Source organism: Haemorhous mexicanus, chromosome 5 (genome assembly GCF_027477595.1).
Source record: "Haemorhous mexicanus isolate bHaeMex1 chromosome 5, bHaeMex1.pri, whole genome shotgun sequence".
NCBI classification, from domain to species: domain Eukaryota; kingdom Metazoa; phylum Chordata; class Aves; order Passeriformes; family Fringillidae; genus Haemorhous; species Haemorhous mexicanus.
Genome location: NC_082345.1, coordinates 14,070,001 through 14,091,672, shown reverse-complemented (window position 1 = coordinate 14,091,672; position 21,672 = coordinate 14,070,001). Strand labels below are relative to the sequence as shown.

At 47.3% G+C, this 21,672-nt stretch overlaps 1 protein-coding gene across 2 annotated transcripts in view; it reads right to left on the bottom strand.

Moving 5' to 3' along the window:
• The window catches only part of DENND2A (DENN domain containing 2A), a 58,401-nt gene that overhangs the window by 26,300 nt on the left and 10,429 nt on the right, over window positions 1-21,672 (bottom strand). For both annotated transcript variants that reach the window (XM_059845955.1, XM_059845956.1), the window contains exons 2-5: window positions 8,523-8,621; window positions 6,101-7,312; window positions 4,959-5,086; window positions 1,602-1,723 (exon numbers count right to left, since the gene is read on the bottom strand). In XM_059845955.1, coding sequence (XP_059701938.1) covers window positions 1,602-1,723; window positions 4,959-5,086; window positions 6,101-7,312; window positions 8,523-8,593 — 1,533 coding nt within the window. In that variant the 5' untranslated portion in view covers window positions 8,594-8,621. The remainder of the gene's footprint in view (window positions 1-1,601; window positions 1,724-4,958; window positions 5,087-6,100; window positions 7,313-8,522; window positions 8,622-21,672) is intronic.

Genomic DNA, 21,672 nt, shown 5'->3' with positions numbered 1-21,672 from the left:
TATCTGGCACTAAGAAGCGTGGGGGAGAGTTATCCAGCCTAGTTCTGAGCAATTCAAGCAGCACCGTGCCTGTAGCTGAGGCAGCATCACCATCTGCCTCCACCAGCAGACATACTCAGCAGTTATTAGTCACACCAATTAATCCACTCAGGTTAGCTCAGGTATCTCTGGATTTGGCAGAAGATACTCAGGTCGCAAAAATGTTTGCCCCCTACAGAGAAGTCATGTAAAAATGAGGCTGTAAGGAGTCTCTGCACTGAAGAATCCCATTCTGCACCAGGGATATGAGCTGCTACATCTATAGTAGTCCTGAAAGTCTGTCCAGAGCCATTCCCCATCCCTGCAGCCTGGCCAGACTCTCCACAGGATGAATGCTGCAGCTGCAAACCCATTAGCTGCCAAGAGAGCTGCAGCATTTCTGTTCTGACTGATGCAGATCAGGGCTTTTAGACACCAAAGCACAGCAGAGTAACATAATGACCCTGTTCAGCTCTCCAGCTGGGAACAGCATCTCTGCTGAAAGGCATTTCTGTGCAGCACTGCAGCCCCCTTTCCCCAGCACATGTGGGAAATCTGGGTGCACAGGTGACTGCAAATCTCTGAGGGAGATCAGCCTCATCCCAACACTCATACACATGGCCCCTTGCTGCTCTGGACCTAACTAGCAACAAGGAGAATGCATTGAGAACCACAGAATCATTTTCACTGAATTATCCAAAGACACCTTAGTTGCTGATTAAGCTGGTTGGACAAGAGCAGCATGTCAAGCAATGCTGCACATAAAACTTCTGAAAATGTTGGATAACAGCTCTAATAATAGCTGTTACTTGGAAAGCATGAGAAAACCCTTTGGCCAGGAAAGCTGTGTTTAGATCCCTGCTATCCACTCTGGACCCATTTATTGCCAAGATGACTTTGGCTGTCATGCTGTCCCTGCAGTCCTAGCTTGGATTATCTAAACAGGCAACATGAATCAACCAAAGCATCTTGGGAGGCTGGGAGAGCAGAGCTGCCCTTGGTAAACCCTGAGCTCTGAGCAAGAGGTGCCAATCAAAGCTTTACCTCTTTTGGTTCCATGCACAAGGAGGAAAAAGGCACCAAGCTGTGAGCTGGGCTGTGGTAGGGACACCCTTCTAGCACTAGCTCTCCACCCAGGGGACTGGCACTGCCTTACTTACCAGCAAACTGTCTCATGGAGAGAGCAGAAAAGGCTCTTGGGGGGGTGGGGGGTGTGCTGCAGAGGCACCAGCATGGGCAGACTGCACTGCCCAAGACACTGAGACAAGGCTACTGCAGGCCATGATTACCCAAACACTTCTATGCCCTCTTTGAGGGGAGGAAGGTCTTCCCACACCACCAGGGAAGGCAATCCTGGAGCGAAAAAAAGTGAAAGCAAACAAACCATTTATGTAAGGGAATACTGGCTTGTTTTTTACCTCCCTGAAGGGCAGTAATCCCCTCTTATCACACTGTACTCTGTGGCAAAAGACACAAAGGAAAAATCCCTAACATGATGAAGGTGCCCACTTTTTCCACACAGGACCTGGATTTCACCCAAAAACTTTCTGGAGCAGAAGAGGTGGCCACTTGAATCAAAGCACCTTTGTGGGAGTCCCAGGTACAGAAGAGGTGGGAGATGCTGGGAAGGTCAGGACACATTTCTTCCCCAAACAGCGGCTGTTGGTCTCGATGTCTTCATAAGGGTTTTCCTTTGAGGGTGGATCTGCAGCAAAAAAGCCAAAAGCAAAAGATTCTAAGTGCAGGAAATCTCTGAGGTTTGCCATAAAAATGCGTTTAGGGATCCGCCGGTCTTCTCCCACCTCCCACATCAGACATAAAGACCTGTTCTCAAGCATTCCTGCAATTGCTTCATCCTCTCCATAGCCCTGGAAGTCCAGCTGCTTGCTGGGCAGTGTCCAAAGCCTGACACAGACAAATGCAGCCATAGAAACATATCACAGATACTACAGATGGAAAAGACCCTGCGAGCCCTCAAGTTCATTTTCCTGTATCCAGAAGAGCTGTGATGTTCTCATGAACATTAGCTCACAATTACATTTCCTTCTTTCCAGTCCTCTGCTTGGAGTTGCTCAATGAAACTGTGAGCTGAAGCCTGGCATGAAGGTCCTCTCTCTGTTTAAGCTCCACATTTAGAGGGATGACATCTGGTCACCACTTACTTGGGGTTGAAGTGATGCCCTGCTCTTGGGCTGACTGCAGGAAGATTTAATCCACACTCTGAACATGGATATCTATGACACAATCCAGGATTTCAAACATGTCTACCAATCATGGAGACCTCAATCTTACATGCTGTACTTTAGAAAGAAGCATTAAGCCACTCAAAGTGGATGCTCCTCCCCTGGAGAAGGATGGGAAGGGAGGGCATGTGGCACACAGCCCACACCTCTGAAGTAGATGTAGGTTCCTTTCTTCCCAGTAATTCTGGAGATGAGGCACACAACTAATTTGAGTTTTGAACACCCAAAATGATATGTAATGAACTTCTTATATCCCACTCTTCAACAGTACTAGGGAATGTAAACCTAAGTGTGTTCACAAAGAGCACAACTCTGACAATGCAGGTTGTGACATCTCCACCCAAGCAGCTACGAAACCACTGACAAAGGCTTAGCCCAAGCACCTGCACAGGCAAATGATATGTTATGAGCCTTGTCTCCTCACTGCCCTCATTTCATGCCACATCCCAGTGGATAGCTGGGACTCAAAGCAACTGCCTTTCTCTTGCTGTCACATAATGCTTGGCTGAGAGTAAAGACTGAAGCCAGGGGTGCTGCACGCCCCTGGAGCAGGACCAGTAATGGTTGTGGGATCTGTCTCACTGGTGAACTCCCACCTGCCTGCCCAGCTGGGGCAGGAGTGCAGCTGAGCTCTTCAGACAAGGACAGAAACCCAAGTCTTTCCCAGCACTGTCCTCTCCAGTAGCTGGTGACACCCAGCACTCCAGCAGGGAGCCCAAATTCACCACGGAGAAGGCAAGAGGGTGTGACACCAGCAAAGCAGGGCTGCACTAACACTTGGTCAGCAAACATTCTCCTGTCCCTGAAACGCTCCACTTTCTAATTTCAATGGCCTCTTTCAGTATTGAAAATGTACTTCAGCTGTCACGCAACTGGGAAGATTGGAGACAAAAAGAACAAGCTTGGATTCTGCTGCTTGTCCCATCCTCAAACTGCTAAACAAGTCCAATTAGCTTCAGCCTAGAAGAAAGAACACAATTTCCCTCTTTTTAACAAATCAGCCTTGTCATCCATCTGCCAGCTTCCAATATTCCAGGTAAGCAATGGTGAGCAGGGGAAAAGAGGGTGCATGAAGGAAATCTGTGTGACTTGCTGGGAATTGGAACCATTATCCCACCAGCATCTGAACCCCCCAAGTCACACAGATGAGTGTGTGTATGTGTGTGCTTGCACATCCTGATGGGCACGTGTGATTGTCTGTGGGCAGCAGCAGTGTCCTGTGGCTGAAGTCTTGCTTCCCCCTCCACTGGTGAGGTTTTCACATGAGGTTTGTCTTGTGGATTAAACTTGTCTGTGGTCTTGTGAAAAACAAAACTGAGCTTTTTGTTTTGAGTTATCCCCATCCACCCCTTTTCCCAAGCTTCCATGGAAACACCACCAGGATTGCAGGAACCAATTAAATATCACTGACTCCAGGCAAGGCCTTAACGTGCAGCAAGAAAACAAAAAACAATCATGCTCTATCAGCTGACAATTACCTATAACTTTGTTTTCTTCTAATCTTTGCAAGTAAAAGCTGGAGGGGACAGGAACCTCAGACTGATATTTGAGTTCCCTGCACACTTGGGACCTGGGGGTGTGCTTGTGTTTGAATAGATGGATTTGCCTTCACAGCCACTCTGTAATGCTATCCATGTTATTCCAGCTGACAAGGTGACCCTTACTCAGTGGTTTCTGAGACCTCCCATCATGGCCCAGCACAAAAACCCCACAGCAGCTGCCTAGGCACTCTCTGTTCCTTTGGCCCCCCAAGTGAAGAGAAGAAAAAAAGCAAACACAAGGCCCTTAGCTGCACAAATGAGGCCGACACCTTCAAAAATGTCAGAAAGGATGGATTGGAATGGCCTTGTCTGCCATTAGCCCCAAAGGAACACGATTCCTTTCAGAGTCTCTCTCAATAAGTAAGATCAGATTTTATTCATATCAAAATAATAATGCCTGGCCTGCTCCTAAGAAAGTGCAGCTCCTCCTATGCCCAACAACCACAGAGCACCTTTGTAGGATTACAGCAGCACAGCAAGAGCTGATGCAGCTATTCCCCTCCTAATGTGCTGACCTCTGCCAAGAGATTTACACAGCACCAGCCTGCAGCTACTAAAACTCATTAAGACTTTTTCAAGGGGGACACTTCAATGTTCCATCAAAGGCCACATAACTCACAGTATTAAAAAACACTATAAATGGAGAGGGTTACAGGAAATAGACTTTAAAATGGCATTGATCTGACACTGAAGTTAGAGAACTAAAAAAACCTCAATTTCAAAGGGTGTGGGACCCAGTTTCTTAATTGCAATGGTACTTGAAGCCATACACAATCCCATTCCTGAGCTGTGGAACTGACTTCAAGGCCATGTTTTCAGACTGCTCGCATTATCTCAGCAGTGACAAAATCACCACAATGGACAGATCAGAGCTGTGAGAACTAATCCACAGGACAAAAGGAAGGCAGAGAAGATATGCCAGCAAAAAATAAAAGCTGCTTCCCATATGCCTCAGGTTGATCTTTGAAGCTGATGAGCTTTGAAGTACCCCGTCCCTTTTTCTTATTACTTGCCAATAATATGCGCAAGATGTGTCCTGGTTTACATTTGGATAATGAACACACTTTATTCAGCACCTGTACTGAATGCCTGTTGACCAGGAGTCCCTGCTGCTCAGGACTAGCAGGCAGCTCCCTCCCCTGTGCAGGGTTCCTACCCAGGATGTCTTCATAGACGTTCTCCTCAGATAAAGTGCGTGTGAGGGCCAGCTTGGTCTGCGCGTACCAATCCACCCGGCCGTGCTCGGATGAGGACTGCAGCAAGTCTTCAAACTCATACGATTTCCTGCACCACAGAGGGGGGAGGAGGGGCAGAGAGGAGAGTGATGCAGTTAATCAGCATTTATAACCAAATTGCAGCTAATTCACTTCTCCAAAGTGCAACACAGCTGGCAAAATAAATCACTGAGAAGGTTTGGCTGCCTCATCCCAAACAAAGCATGAAAAAGCAATGCTGAGATTGGCTGGTTTTATCAGCCACGCAAATAAAGGCTTTTGGGGGTGCCACAGATAATCTGGGTTGTTATGGCAATAGCACACTGTGGAGATGCAAGTGTGAAATGACACATCCTGGAGCACTGCACAGAACCTTAGGACATGAGAGGTCCCATTTACAGCACAGATCCCACCCACAAAAAGTGTAAGAGGGCCCCAAAGTCAGCTCTCTGAGCAGCAGAGAAAAACAAAACTTGCTTGTGGAATGGTAAGAAGGGGAAAACTGTGCCCTCCATGAGCAAACCTAGCAAGCTTTGGTTTCCTTTCTGTAATGGAGCCAGGAACTTTTAAGTGACAATTTACCCAGAGGGCATTAGAAAAGCTGTGTATTTTATGTTCTCCACCCCAAAAATATGTGACAATCATGTGGGAGGGGATAAAAGGCAAGCAAGCACTCCAGAAGAATATATACACCTCAGATTCACTGAGGTTTACTATGGACAGTGAAAATGCTGCAGTAGAGATAGAGATTATCATTGCAAACACCGTTCCAGACCAGCTGTGGTCATTTTGTAATTAAGTGGAGTTTCTCCTAAGAAAACCAAAACAAAACCCCAAATCCCTCAATTCTGGGCTTGAAGGTTAAGCCATGTAGTACAGTGACCTTAAATCTGCTGTGACTTATCCCTCCACAGTTACCCTGTGGAGTAGTGCTGGCCACACATACATTCCCGGAGACATGACTGAGTGCTGATTATGCTGGAGACTCTGAGCAAAAAGGGAAGATTTGTCTCTCTCAGAGAAAGATGGGAAGGTGGGACTCCACCACGAAGACCAACAGCACCATGAAGCACAGCCCCAGTACCTGTGGTCAGCGTTGTTCTTATGCTTCCCGCTCCAGAGCCTTCTGCTGACAGCTGACGGGGGAGGAGAGGAGGGCAGAGGAGGGGGAGGAATGGATGGCAGAGGGGGTAAGTTTCTTTTATTCCTAACTACTGGCACCCAGTCCTCTTCCCCCTCATGTTTGAAAGTCCGCCGAGGCTTGGGCAGTGGGTTGATGAAGGGCTTCTTCTCTGGCACCCCCGGCTCTGTGTACACATTCTCCACCGTGCAGTGCTTGGATTTCATATGAGAAGTTCTTATCTCTTCTAGAGTCCCAAAAATCGGCTCACTGATGTCAGAGTCCACGCCAAGAAGCCTTCTGTTGAGCTCAGCCCCACATACACCCTCATGGCCCTCGGGAGCGGCGTGCCCTTGGGCTGCCTTCTCCTGCAAGCACTGTGGGGAATAGTAAGTACCAGGCAACTGTGGCTGCAGCTCTGCCGAGCCATCTTTCAAAGCCTGCTCTAGCTTCTTGACCTGACTAAGCACTGAAAGATTCTCCTTCTGGACCTCCCACTTCCCACCTTTCACTTCTTTGCATTTTCCAGGGCTGAACTCCATTTCCTCATCCTTCTGCGCTTCCCCTTTTCGCTCTGCTGCTTGCCCTGTGCCTTTCTGAGCTCCTGCTTTCCGCTCATTCTCTTTGCCTGCCCCTTTGCACTCCAGTTCCCAGCTCATAAGTCTCTTGGTCTCTGCTTTCCTTGTCACCGGTGCTTCCCCACTCATCTTCTCAGTTACACAAGGCATCTTGTGCTCCTCTTTAACTCCTGCCTCCTCCTCCCTGCGAGGAGCAGACTGCGTTTCCTTTTTCCCTTCCCATTCTGAAATTTTGTCCTTGATGCTGAAGGACTTATTCCTCAAGCCAATTTTTCCAGGTGACCGTGTATTCTGAGTACCTTCTATCTGTCTCCTGATGATTTTATTGTTTTCTTTGACATTCAGATCCACAGATGGGTCACTGATGATCATTTTAGGACTAAGCATGTTCTGCTGAAAGCAGTCCAACCTTGGATCCAGCATCAAGTTCTCCAAGGCTCCCAGTGGGTTCTTCACCACAGAAGAAACTGGTTCAGTTTCAGGTGTTGAACCAAGGGCAAGAGAGGAACCTTCAGAACATTTCTTACTCAAAAATCCACACTGAGGTTTTTCTAATTCCTTCACAGCTGCTGTATTGTTTTTATCTGCAAGCTTGATCCTGCATATCAAAGGCAAAAAGGAAAGAAATATTCACTGCCATTGCTCATCCTTGGTTTACTTCATCAGCTCCTCAAGCTTTACTCATAAAGGCGATGGCAGAGGATGCTCAAACCAAGCACTTGACATGGGCTTAAAGGAGAGGATGCTCAGGGAAAGGTCCTTCTAGCCAGAACATACTGCCCTTCTCTCGTTAAAACCAAGATGAGGTTGGAAATGGAGCCTTTCTCTGTGGAATAATTAAGCTGTTTGGGTCCAAAGTGCAACAAAAATTCCAAATATACTTAGTCTAGAGATTTCCAAGTGTGTGATACCACAGTATCAATGCTGTGGTATTTTGTCAATATCCTGCTGAACAGGCAGTTATTCCAACACAAAATGTTTCTGAACTGAAGCACTTGGTTACATCTTTGAGGTTTGCCTGGGCTTGGGAAAGAGCACCAAGACAACAAAAGGTAATTACTGGGATGCAAACCCATATAATTAGTCCCATTTAATCACAATCCCAACATTAAGATTCAACTAGGGAAATCGCCCCATTAACTTAAATGTGTCAACTGTGCCTCTTGCAGAACTGAGCAGCCTTGTAGGAGCATCCCTGGGGATACCCTGTGTGCTGTCAGGCCTGGAGCTTTGTCCTGCAGCTAAGCAGTGCTGGCAGCCATTGCAGACTCGGTTGTGGTGCAAACTGAGCCTGGGACAGCTTTCTGAGAGGAAATGGGACCTGAGACTCACCTGCTCTTCCTCAGCCTCACAGATATTTAACTCCTGCCTGGGCAGTGTCACTGTGCTTTGGTTAAGAGCTGGTGCTGTGAGCACCACCAGCTTTCCCGAGTCAGGCACCACAGTGCCATGGTGGCTGGACCTCAGAGCAGAAGGCACCCTGCAATGGGTGGGGACAGTGGGGCTCCTCTGAGGAGTCTCCGGGCTTAAAGACTTGCAGTGCAGGCATTGGCAGAGATATCATCAGCACAAGTGGTCTTGCCTTGTGGCAGACCTTTTCCAGCACTGTGAGTCTGGAATATCAGAAGTCTGACTGGAGGATTTAACACACAGAATTGCAAGATGGGACCTATGGGCTGTGTTTTAATGGGGGAGCAGAGAGGGACAGTGCCCAGCAGAGAGAAGGTTTCCTTCTTTTGGTTTTCCTTGTGTTGGGGACAATAAAGACAAGCAAAGCACACTGGCACTGGAACATGGAAAGCTCTCACCTCTCACCAGACTTGCAGACAGCACCCCCAGACGTGCTGCTCACATCGGCCGCCTTGCTTGCTGTCATCATGTCAGCACATGGCAGGGCAGCAGGTCACCTGCAGACAGACACAAGGGAGAAGCATTGCTCTCTGCTCAGCATCCTTCTCTTTTCCTTCTCCACACAGACACACACATTTCTCCTTGAAATCCAGGAGAGGAGCTGCAGCAAGACATGACAGCTGTCTGAGGACAGTCCAGCCTTCCTCCCCTGCCAAACAGGAAGAGGGGTGACAGCAACACCCCTCAGAAGCCCAGAGAGGAGCTGACAGTTTTTGAGGGCAAAAATTGTCTTTGACTCAGCATCAATTGCTGCACCTTGAATTAAATATGGAGACCATTTCAAGAAAGCTTTTATTGCTGTCAAAATCTCATCAGATTTAGATTTTCTTTCCCCTTGCAGAAGACTAAACCAAAACCAATTTTATAACAACCTGTGTTAGGGCCACAAGTCTGAAGTGGCTGCTGAACATACTACCCTGTCACAACATCTGAAGCTTGGGATAAAAAATTTAGTCTGAAGAAAATCTTGGGAAAACATTTCAGCCTGAAGAGACACTGCACTGCAGCCACTGGTCTTCTCTCTGGTGAGCCATGTTAGCCTGCTACTGATCTCATTTCAGAGGACAACTCCTTGTGGGGATAACTCATTCGTAAAAATGAGTCATTCTGTTTGCCCCATGAGTTCTAGCACTCTTGGAATGACTGTCCCTCTCTTTGAGTGCCACTGCTACCCAGTCAATGCAACAGACTCCATCTCCATGTTATTGTGCTGCAATGCTCTTTTTTGAGAAAGAGAAAATGGAAGAAGTACTGTTACTCTGCAGCCCCATCTCTGCTCACTTACCAGGGTGGTCTGCCTGCTCTAAAGCATTGCAATGACAACAGGCTCACCATCCTGCAGGCAATACTTGGGAAAGTCTCTCAGGTATCTTCACCAACTGCTCTGCCAGAGGCTGCCCTGCCATGCCTGGCATTTGACAAGACCAAATGCCTCTTGTCATTAAAAAAACACATAGCCCCCCACACCAGAAACAGGAAAGAACAAAAGGACCTCTCATTTCCACTGTTCAAGTTTTTGGGCAGAGAAAGGAAAAAAGGGGGCGGGAAATCAGTTTTGTTTGTTCACAGTTTTCTCTCCCTCCTTTTATTCCATACTGGCAATGTTCCTGAGGCGAGGAGTGAACTCTGGGTCAACTCAATGTGTACACACTGGGGCAGCTCATTGCTAACCATTTAGCAGACTCTCTTTTCCAAGACAATAAACCCCCTTGGCTTCTCTCCCTCATTAGTAACTGGAACAAGCACCCACTTCACTTCTAGACACAGAGCAGCTTTGCAACACTGTCAAGAAAATTTACCAGCCCAAGGACCAAAATCTATTCATCCATCTGCTAACTGTTATGGATTGAAAATAATGAAAAACTAACCATACTCGTGGCCTTGGCCAAAGAATGACTCACTCAGGCAGCCAAAGCAGATTCCTGCAAAGCTGCAACACAGTCTGCTCTGCACTTGGTTTACAACATCCCTAGAGCAGGGACAGTCTCTTCACTCAGCCCTCATTTGGTGCCTTGCAGCTCCTGGTCGCTGCCTTTGGTGGTGAGAAATACATTTCTTGTGTCCACACACACAACCGCTGTGGCTCTGCTGAAACATCAGATGTTCACTGGGGATGCACTCCTGTGTCTTCATGAGATCACCCAGTTTCCCCATCAGGAAACTCCATCTCTCAGCCTTTTCCAAGAGCCCATGAACAAACCCTGTCTGAAAAGGAACATCTGGGTACCAGCAGATGTGTGCTGATGCTCGTCACAGTCAGCTCCCTGGCAGGCCTCCTGTGGGACAGGCCAAAAGCAGATGATACAGACTAAGAGGTGCACTTGTTTCTTCCTCTGTGGTGGATGGGACAGACTCCATCAGCCCTGATTTGCAGAAGTGAGCCACAAAGCAGCCGCTGAGTGCTGCAAGGGTCTCATGGGAAAGGAGCACCACTGCCAGCAGCAGATGAGCATGACTTGGAACCAAGGGCAGATGTCCCTTCCAGGCACAAGTGTGGCTGGAGTAACCAAAGCAACACACCCATACTAGGCAGATTAAAGGGTGGTCCAGGAGCTTCCAAAGCTGTGACAACAGCAGGTACCTACTGACACCCCCACGGAAAACACACACTGCTTAGGGAGGGAAGCCATCCCTAAGAGATCCACGGGCAGCTGTGCCTTCCCTCTGAGCAGCAGGGCACACATGGTGCCCCCAGCACCACCCAGAGGATCACTGCAGCACGTTAGCTGGTTCTGCTCAAAAGAGTAAATATTTATCCAAACACATTAGAAGACAATGAGGGGAAAAAGAACCACCTCTGAAATAAAACAGCAGAAATTAATATGGTACCTCTCAATAAGTCCAACAATCAAATAATTTCCAGGGGCCAAGCACAAGCCCAGATGAGCTTCAGAGGTGATATGATCATCTCTTCCAATAAAAAGATCACTAGAAATAACTCACAGGCCTGACCCACAGGCATTGTCAACACCCAAGCATAGGAATTGTGATGGCAATGATGGAAAATTGCCTCCAGCAGACAGAGAATATCTACTTTTGTTTTCCAGGTTTTGGCTCCACAGGACACCCAGAGCCAACCTGATAGTTTATTGTGAAGGGCAAAGGGAATTCTTGTCCTTCCTGACTGCCCACATCTCTCCTACAATCAACTTCACACTACCCCGTGTGCTGGCTCAGGCCCTTTGGAGCATCTCTGTGACCTGCTACAGCTCACTGAGAGTTTCTGACAAAGCAGCACGTGGAAGGGGCCCAACACAAACCCAATCTGCTACAAGGGAGGTAATGAGGTTGTGTGCACAGGAGGGCAGAGGGGAGAGAGCACAAAAGAGCATGTGTAAGGCTGGGGAAGGGAGACCTGCCAGAGGCTGAGAAGTGTTGTCTGGAATGCTTTGCTTTCCTGTCTCACGAGCAATGTGACCAGGGCCCTACAAACTGCCTAGAAGAAACAAGCAGGGCTGAGTTCTGTTAGCAGGAGACCCAAGGAGGACAAACACACACCCATCAAGCTGGTACTTCTTGGCAGGTTGCTGCTTTCTCTAAAAACCACACGAGAACTTTCTACCAGCAATAGGAGGCACAGCCCTGCAGAACCAGAACCTGAGGCCACTCCACCTGGCATGTACATCCTGGAGCAGGACATCAAGGCCATGAAAAGGGAGAGAAGATACTGAGCCCCATTTGGAGAACCTTGCCACTGCAATTTACTCCCTGCCATTGTTTGGGGGAACAAAGCAGTCATCTGATAGTGTTTCAAAATTAAACTGGGAAAGGAAGGACAGGGGAGGAGGCTGGAGGAAAGAGGGAGGGGAGGGAGCTCTCAAACCTGTTGGCTGGGCCCTGGGAAGGATGTGAAGTCTCCCAGCAGAAGCCTCTCGGCGTATCTCCCACACGCACCCGGCCTCACAATTCCCAGGGCCATGTGATAGGGGCTTCCTGCTACCAAGTGAAGGGAGACCTACCCCGACCTCTCTCTTCCACACAGAGTTCCTGCCTGCTTTGTGTTTGCAGAGAGGCGTTTGTTTACTGATCTATCATTGGCATGCAGGAAACAGCCTTGACATGAGCTGTAATCATCTGTCTCCAGCAATAGCTGTTTGGCTTTCTTCTAATTTAAGTTTTCCTCCCGCCCCCCTTCCCCAGTGCCCTCTTCCCCACTTCCGATCCAAACGCGTTTGCAGTGCGCACATCTGGTTCAGGGCACGGGATACTATGTGATGTTTCCAGAGCAACCAGTGAATAAAAGAGAGGCACACTCCCACCCTCAGAGGGCAGAGAAGGCTTCCAGAGGAACACCTCCAGGGAGAGGAAGACACCAGCTTTGCCCACTGCACTTGATGCAGCCACCAGACCATGACAAAAGCCAGGGGAGCGCAAAGGCCCTGCAGTCCTTGTTACTGGAAGGGCACACAGCCAGCACGCAGGTCACACACGGGGAACCTTGTCTCTGAGGTCAGCAAACCTCCCAGGCCTCCCTTCTTGGCAGTTTTGTTTGTGGGAAATAAACCAAGCATACCCCAAAGGTGGCTTTGGGTATTACCCTTGCTGCTGCACGCTGGAGGCCATATCTCATGGTTTCCTTTGCTCTGTTTACTTTGCACCTCCCAAAAAATTTCATCCATGTCCACATATGCTGCTGATGCATATGAACAGCAAGACTTCACAGCAACAGGAACAACCTGCTGCTGGCCCAACTCTCCTCCATGAAGAAAAAAAGACATGTGTTTCTCCTTGGTGCTCAGAACCTGGGTAACCCTGAGCAGCCAAAGCCTACAAGTCACATCTCCCTGCTCCGGTGCTCTACACAACAAAGGGTGCAGCATAAAGCCAGCAACAAGGAGGCAACAATATATAACATATATACACATATAAAGAACAGGAAGGATGCCAAGAAGACAAAACACTAACAGGAAAAACATGAGCAAGGGGAAACCAACAGTTAAAGCTTTGAAGGCTCCCTCCCCCAGCCCTTGCTCTGTTTGGAGCCTGTTTTCCTTTGGGGGAAGCAGCAGGCATGAGGATGCGTGCCTGTGCTCACACACACACAGCCCCAGCACCCGGCAGTGTCCCCCTCCCCAGCATGAACACGCTGCCTTCCTGAGGCCACTGCAGAGTGTAACCTCAGGGAGGGAGCCCCTGCTCAGCAGGGAGGACACAGCCAAGCAGGGATGCAGCCAGAGCTGAGATGGGCACCAGGACCCAGGAGAGGCTCCCTTGGTGAAACAAGGTGCTTACGGTAGAGGAGTCCCTGACTGGAGGTGCCCAACACCAGCCCAGAAGCAGGGCATGGCTTTCCTCAAACTTGAGCTCTACAACACGTGCCATGAGCCCTCCCTAGATGACAGCCCCAACAGCTTCTCCTCAGACAACTTACACAAAGTTCACTTCTTTCCTCTCCTGGTCAGCTCTGCAGATGGGCCACCCCCACAGCAGCAGGGCTTCTCAGAAAGGATCAATCAGCTTACTCATGGAGAAAAACCTTTTTACCAAGAGGGTGACCAAGACCAGAGAGAGGTGGAGGCTCTGTCCTTGGAGATACCCAAAACCCAACTGGACAACGTCCCAAACAAGCTGCTCTACATGACCACACTCATAGCATGGGGCTGCACTTGCCACCTCCAGAGGTGCCTTCCCACCTCAGCTACTCTGCCACCCTGTGCTGGGCACAGTCAGCTTAGGACAAGGTGACCTCTTTGCAGACACTGACTGTCCTGGCCACGTGAATCTCATGAAGACTGAGGACACCAACAGCAGGATTGCTCAGTTCATCACACTCGTAATGGGATCCTAATTGTAGATAATTCTAGATAATCAGGGCCAAGTCACTTGTTAAAGAGAAAAAAACAGAATAAACTTATGCAAAACATATTGATAAAGGACCAATGACTGGGAAGTGACATGCTCTTACAGTATCTTTTAGAGCCAGATCCCACACAGCCTCCTATTCCCCTCACCCCACTCCATCCTAACTTTTCCCTTTGATCTATCATATCTTACACCACAGGGCTTTCAAGGGGGTCAGGAGAACCCCATGTGTCAAAACAAACTGTATTTTCAAAAACCCCTAGTGAAATGGACGTACCTCTGCCTTTGTGCAACACCCCACGTCAGGGGAACAAGGCTGCAATGCCAGGAATGCAGGAACTGGCCGTGTCCAGAAAAGCTGTGCTGGGTGTTAGGACATGTCTTTAATTTTATGATATAATTCGGTCTGCTGACCTTCTCCCTCTCTAAGTACACAGAACAAACTCTGCCTGCTTATATGTCTTTAACCTGACTGAAAGGATTACCATGGTTCAAGGGCCTGCCCTGCTCCTCCCTTGGCTGCCAGAAAGGTGGTGCCATCCCTGCTAAAAGACATGCCTGATCTCATCTGATGGCTGCCATTGACTAAGGGTGTGTCACTTTTTTCCTCCCTTCTTGCTTATGCTTTGTGTCAGCTCCCATGTCTGTAAAGCCTTTTCAAGCTAGGGTGGGCTCACAAGCTGCTTGGTTCAGCTCTCCTAACCAGCAAAGAAATAAAAGGGGGGGAAGCACAAAGTTTTCTGCTCAGATAGCAACATCAGTCACCTGTCTGGGAAAACCTTATGAGTACTGCAACACATGGAAGGAATCATAGAATGATTTGGGCTGGAAGGGGCCCTGAAAATCATTGAATTCCAATCCCCCTTGCCAGGGCTGGCAACAAGACTCTGCTTGTAAAGAAGTTAACCCTCAGCAATGAGAAGAGGGAGCCAGCAGGACCTGCTGTGGGCAGTATCAGGGGGTTACCCCAGGTCTCAACTTCATCCTGAGACTATCCTTATTCTATGGAAAAGCAGATGGACCCTTGAGAAAGAACTCTCACCTCTTGTCCATTACTTCCCTCCACCAACCATTTGCTGAAAGCTGTAGGTCAAGCTCCACAGGGATATCACCAGCATCACCTGCCTGACACCAGGAGCTGGAAGGACAGCACATCTGGTAACAAGGTAGCTCGAAAAACCTCTGCTGACCATGTGCCAGCTGAAACTTTCTTCTCACAGAGCCCTGGAAAAGTTAGAGATGACTCAGGAATGGGAAAGGACAAATTCCTGGTCCAAACAGCACTTCTGTTTCAAAGCAGAAGATAAGTTTTCACAAAAGAAAAGCCTGATTTTCTTTTCAAACACAGGAAAAGCAGCAACAATTTTCTCCCCAGGCTCCATGCTAAAACAGCTGAACCATTTTGGCTGAAGGCTTTCAAAAGTAATTCAGCCAGAGGCAATGCTCAGCATGGAAAAGTGCAGACTGAAACAAAAATAAAATCTTGACCTGAAGACAGTAATCAAAAACAGGGTCTCACAAAATGAATTGTCTTCTGTTAAAGGTGGGGCTCGTTGCACCCACTATTATTAAGCTCGTCCCACATTTCCCATTGTTTTATTTTCTCTTTGTTCCTCCCTCTAAACACATAACAGACAAAAAAAACAACTCAAAGGGTATTCAACATTTCTTCAGTTTCCTTCAGGCAGACACACCCTCAGCTGAAAAACACAGCACTTTCAGGGTTAGTGGTGGGATGTTTCACGACCCTGTCAGAAAACCCAGAAACACTCTTTTTCTAACTCACTGCCCCCAGTCACAGATTTAGTCCTGCATGCATAGAAGGTAAATACTGCTTTTCATCCTGGTGGAAAGGATGGTTTGTATGACTACTTAGAGACATGATGAGTCCTAACTCCTGCAGGTAGGTTAACAAACAGTAAGAAAAAATTCACATAGAAAGGAAGAGAATGATTCAGTATTTTCCAATCTGGCTGCTAAAATGATTGCAATGCTTAATGGAATTATGTGTTTCAGACTATGCTTTCTACAAGGAAGTAATGAAAAAAACATTGAAAAATACCTGTAATTCCAGATGAGGAAACCAATACCGTGGGAAGTAAGGGCAGGAGTAGAGAACACCCCTTCTGGGACAGTTCCTGGCATTACTAGATCACCTCCCTGTGTTTAAGGTCTTGTGTGAGCATTTGTGTGTACACAGTGGGGCTCATCCCCTTTGAAGGGGTGATAATATTTGCTTTTGCTTTGCAGCCTAATAAATGAAAATTCAGTTACTTGAAGTCAAGGCTGAAGAAGACACTGGTGGTGTGCCCTGGCCTGCAGATTACATCAGTGGAGATGATGATCAATGCCTGGTTTGTTTGGTTTTGAAAGTGCCCACAGAGAAGATGACTGTGGCCAGTACAGAATAAAACAAAAGAAATTTGGACCAGATTCACACAAGCACACATCTGCCAGCAGAATCATCTATCAGCCACACAGGCAGACAGGATTCCACCAGATGCAGTGGAACTGGCATCAGGTCCCGACAAAGTCAAAGAGAAATTGGCAAATACTCGTTTTTACCAGTGCAGCTAGGTGATGTAGGTGCTTTTCTCTCCTTTGACTGGAGTGCTGTGTTACAAACATACCAGTCCTACTGCACCAGTAAATCACTTCCAGTGTAAAAGAATTGGAAAGAATTCAGGGTTATTATGCTTATAAGAAACCCAAACATTTGACAGCATAGGAAACAACCTGTCACTAAAAAATAGTGTTCAGCTCATGAACCACACTGGAATTCATTTTTGATGTGGTGAGATAATCTCTGCTATTCTAAAATAAATGGGACCCAAACAGGTCCCTTCGAGGAGCAACTCTGCAAAGAGTTTCCTGGCAGGAAGACAAATTGTCTCACATTCAGAAAGGAAATGAGAGCATTAAAAAGAAGAACCTCAGCTTCTTCCAAAATAAGTTATCATCAGGGAGACAAATGGAGCCTCAGCAAATCTCTCCTTCGGTGGCCTTCACCCTGCAGGATGCTGACTCGTCCCTCCTGATGTGGATTTAGCACACAGCTTCCTGAAATGTCCATCACCACAACCTTGGGGCACCATCTGCATGCTCCACGAGACCTTCCTGTACCCACCCCAAGTCCATGACCTCCCACTTCAGTCTGTCCCTATCAAGCATCACCTTCTGAGCTCAAGCAAAGGGTCACCCACTGATTGCTTTTTGGTTCAGCAGACCCTGCTTCCCTCTGTCTCCTCCAGGCTCCTCTTTGCTCCTACCCTCACTCTCCCACGTATCTTGGCCATCACAAAGGCAGAACCTGGTTATGGCAGACCTTTTTCGGTGTGGAAACCTTCCAACCTCAGCACAGCACATCATCCCCTCGCCCAGCTCACCTGAGCAGACAGCAGGGCCAGGAGCCTGTGAGCTGCCCGAGATTTGGCCAGCCCGAGGAGGAAGCTCACCCAGCTCCAAGGAGGAATAAACCTCTGCAAAGAGAGCTTGCATTTATTTATTTTTACAGAAGGAAAGCCGCTCTCGGTGGGTGTGTGCGTGCGTGTGTGCGTGTGTTTGTGTCGGGACAATGGGAAAAAGGACAGTGCAGCGGAGCTGCCAGGAAACAGTCGGCCATCTGCCCGTGCAGGGAGCAGTTTTTCCTTCCCTTTTGTACGGAGAGGAATGGAGCTGAGAGCCGCCATCCGCCGGGCTGGGAGGAAACCTGAGCGACTTTGCTTTGCCAGGGAGAGGAAGCGTGGGGGAGGGAGCCGGCCCAGTCCCTGTGGTTAAGCGGTCATTGCACTCACGGCCAATAAAAGCGGGGAAAAAAGCCCGACCAAAACCCCCAAATCCTCGGGTAAAATCGCTCTTCCTCCTCCACCCTTCCACATGCGGTTTGATACCTCCTCCCCGCCAGGGCGATCCCGGGCACAGGAGGGGGCTCGCAGGGCGATGGAAAGCAGCACAAGGGTTCCCAGCACGGGCACCCGGACAGGACAGCGACACGGAGGGAAAATCAACCCACATCGCCGCGCTGCTTGTCCGCCCACACCCTCTCCACAACCAGGAATTTGGCACCTGGGCACAAAACAACGCGAGGAACGACCCTTGGCTCTTCCAAGGCTCCCCAGCCCCAGCAGAAGCCCCGCAAAGGGCAGAGCATGAGGAGGAGTGTGCTGCAGGTAACCATCCGTAACCATCCCTACACTCTGCCCCAGGGGCTCCGGTACAGCTTCTGATCATAAAACTTTGTCAGAATCTGACCCCCTGGCACTGCCAGGCAAAAATGCCGGTAAAATATCATGATGGCTTGGTGGCACATTCTTCTGCCACTTTTTGTGGTAGAAAAGCCCCAGGGAAAGAAAGAAATAAAATAGAGAAGGGTCAAATTTTCAAAAGTTACTACATGACTTTGAAGTTTAAGACCCATTTTCACAACTGAGGATCAGATTTTTTTTTTAAACAAACATTCCTACTAGGCTTGCACTTACACTTGCAATTCCATCTCCTTATTTTAACTCCCAAATGAGTCCCAGCTTTGACTGAATTAGCTCCACATTGTATTCATGTGGCTCTTAGGGACATGGTGTGGTGGCTGACTTGGCTGCTTTAGGTTAATGATTGGACTCCGTGATCTTGGAGGTCTCCGCCAATCCAAATGATTCCGTGACTGTAGAAGCAGCTAACATTTTCAAAGAATTGTAAGCACACATTCCTTTTTTGCTGACTGTAACAGGAGACAGGTCTAGGTATGGCTGGGAAAACCAAGAGCACATTTCTCTGCACCTTTGTGCACCTACGCACACTCTGCTGCTCTGCACGTGCCAGATCCAGCTCCACAGAGCTGGCAGAGCTTGCTAATGTGGGAGATGTCTCAGATAACAGATCACAGCCCTCAAAAGGGAACTTCCAGAAGAAATAATTACTCTACATATGTCTAAAGAGCTTCTTCACATCTGGCAGCTTGCAGGACAGACTGACACAGTGATGGTATAAACCTAAGCATGTCCAGGTGAGATCTGAACTGACACGTGTGTGCCCATCCCTTTCAGAGATGTGACACTGGTTTCCACATTCTGTTGTGACTTTTTAATCTTTTTTTTTTTTTTTTTCATAAAAACAAAAGCATTGATGTAGCACAGCGTGTGACCTGAAGCAAATTCCTTGGCTGTTTTTCTCTTGGTGGGATGAGAGACAACATGAGAGGGAACATAGAGACTTGATATAAGGAAAAGTCTCTTTTTTTTTTACTACGGGGATAAAAGAGCTCTTTTCACCATGAGGAAAACAGAGCTCTGGAGCAGCCCTGCTGTCTCCATTACTGGAGGCTTTCAAGACCCAACCAAAGCCCTGAGCAATCTGAGCTCAGACCTGAACATATTTGAGAAGGAGGCTGGAGTACAGGCCTCCTGTGATTCCTCCAAATCTGGATTATCCTATGATAACAGATCATGAATGACTGTAAAAGTGAGTAACCACTCTCATTTTCTCTGTGGAAAATAGCAACAAAAAGTACCTTTCAAAACATTATTACTAGACATTTTCCTCCCCAAGTGATACTTTTTTGCTGCCTTCCTGCAACTGATCAGCAAGGAAGCAGTAAAAAGTAGCTGCCAAAACAAGATATATAATTATGCTATCCCCACCACAGTTCTAGTGTCTGTGTCTCTAGTCATTCTGCAGTGCCTAACAAACTTCAACAGCTCCATGGAAGGCATGAATCCACCAATAATGCTGCCTTGGCAAATACTGATGAGTGCTCTAAATTTTCACTATTAGAAAAAGAAAATATTTTCTTCCCAAGTCCACTCCACTTTCAGAGATCAGGGTACATTTTTTGAAAAGCTTAAAGTTATTTAACTATTAATTATGATAGTTATTTAATAGTTATTTAACTATTTAATTATTAACTAAATCAAAAACTAAACAACCAATCAACTACTAAAGAAAAGTGAGAAATACTGAAACCATTTGTTTGGGAGTTTTGTTTTTTTCCTTTGCTGAAGTGTTCCTTTGGGCTTCTTGCAGCAGAAAACCTAGAAACTGGAGAGTTATCAAACAAGCACATATTGTTCACTACTCTCTTCCAAGGGATGTGCTAAAGCCAATGCATACATAAAGGACTTTCATTTCCATTGTTTACTTTCTTTCACATCCATCTCACTGCTGGATAATGGAGCAGAAGCAGAGCACCCGTGTACAATTGTCTCCATCAGCCCTTATCTCACAACTGAAGCAGAGCTATTTTTACATAAGCTTCCAACCCAGAGAATGTGCATCCAAGTTTTGTATTCCAGGGTAACCACCAGGGCATACTCCACCCAAGATGTTTGGATGTTGTGCTGGACTGGGCCCTGATAGTGTTTATTATGCACAGGAAAAACTCATTACTACAAAGCACTGAGTGCATTTCACAAGGGTACATTTTACAGGACCCAGAACAAAATATCAAAGTAGGAATCTTCTGGAGTTAAACCCTTTGCAGAAGCCCTGTCCCCTGAGCTATTCAATAAACATCATCCCCTTTCATCTTAAATGCTCATAAAGATGCCATTTCCAGTCCAATGCAAGGGAAATGCCAGCTGCACTGAAGGTGGCTGCAGTGATTGTGGTGTGGCTTCCATTTCACCCTCCACATTCACCTCCTTTCTGCTCAGCCCCAACACAGAGGTACCTACAGAAACACAAGCACAGCTCCCCTCTGCTCAAGTCCATAAAACCTCTTTGGGTGGGATGGGATGACTCTTACAGGTTCTCATGTGATGTTTAAAGAATAGAAAGGTTTCCTACAGGGCAAGAGATGAGGTCTCCTACAATAAAGGGCCAGCATTAGAGTGACCCAACTGGTGTAACACCCTGATGATCTGCAAGTTCCTCTGTGAAATTCCCATCCTCACTGTCCCAAAAGCATCAGCTTTACACACTCAGCTTTGAAGATCTGGCTCAGGAAAGAGGTCTGTCTGTAAATGGCTTTTTTCTCTCTGTAGAAGATGGCCATTGCAGCAAATGCACATTTTCCATAGATTAAATGCTCTATGAACAGGCCAGTTGGATCACAGAAGGCTTTGGGTTGGAAGGAACCTTAAGGATCATCTGGTTCCAATCCCCCAGCCAAGGACAGGGACAACTTTCACTAGATCAGGCTGCTTAAAGCCCCATCCAGACTGGCCTTGAATATTTCCAGGGATGGGGCATCCCAACATCCAGGGGCAGGGCATCCTCTTGCAGTGCCTCACCAGCCTTACAATAAGGAATTTCCTCCTAACATGTAATCTGAATCTCCCCTCTTCTGGTTATATTTTTTTTAGATATTCCTCACCAGAACCACATTCTTTATAAAAAGGTAGAAGCTGCCCAATGCTGCCTCAGTTATCTGCAGTTGAATACAATGGATATTTGATAACAACTGTATTTTCTTTACTGAAAAGAGAATGCCTACAGACATAACTGGAAAACTAAACCTAAACTTGATCTTTTAGAGGGAAATTCCCCAAACATTTTCTTCTATTAGAAGAGGAACAAGAAGAGCTTAAGTAATGCTATACTTCATTTACTTCTTGGTTGGTAAGACAAATGTTTGGCATTCAAGTAGGCATTCTTCTTCCCATCTCTTCAGCATGTAATAACTCAAATGTTCAGACTGCCTAGCATCTACTTAATAAAAGTAGATGCTAGGCTAGTACTGCCTAGCATCTACTACCCTCCTAAGTGGGTTCACTGCATTCATATTAAAATGCTAAGTAAGAGACAGGAGAAATT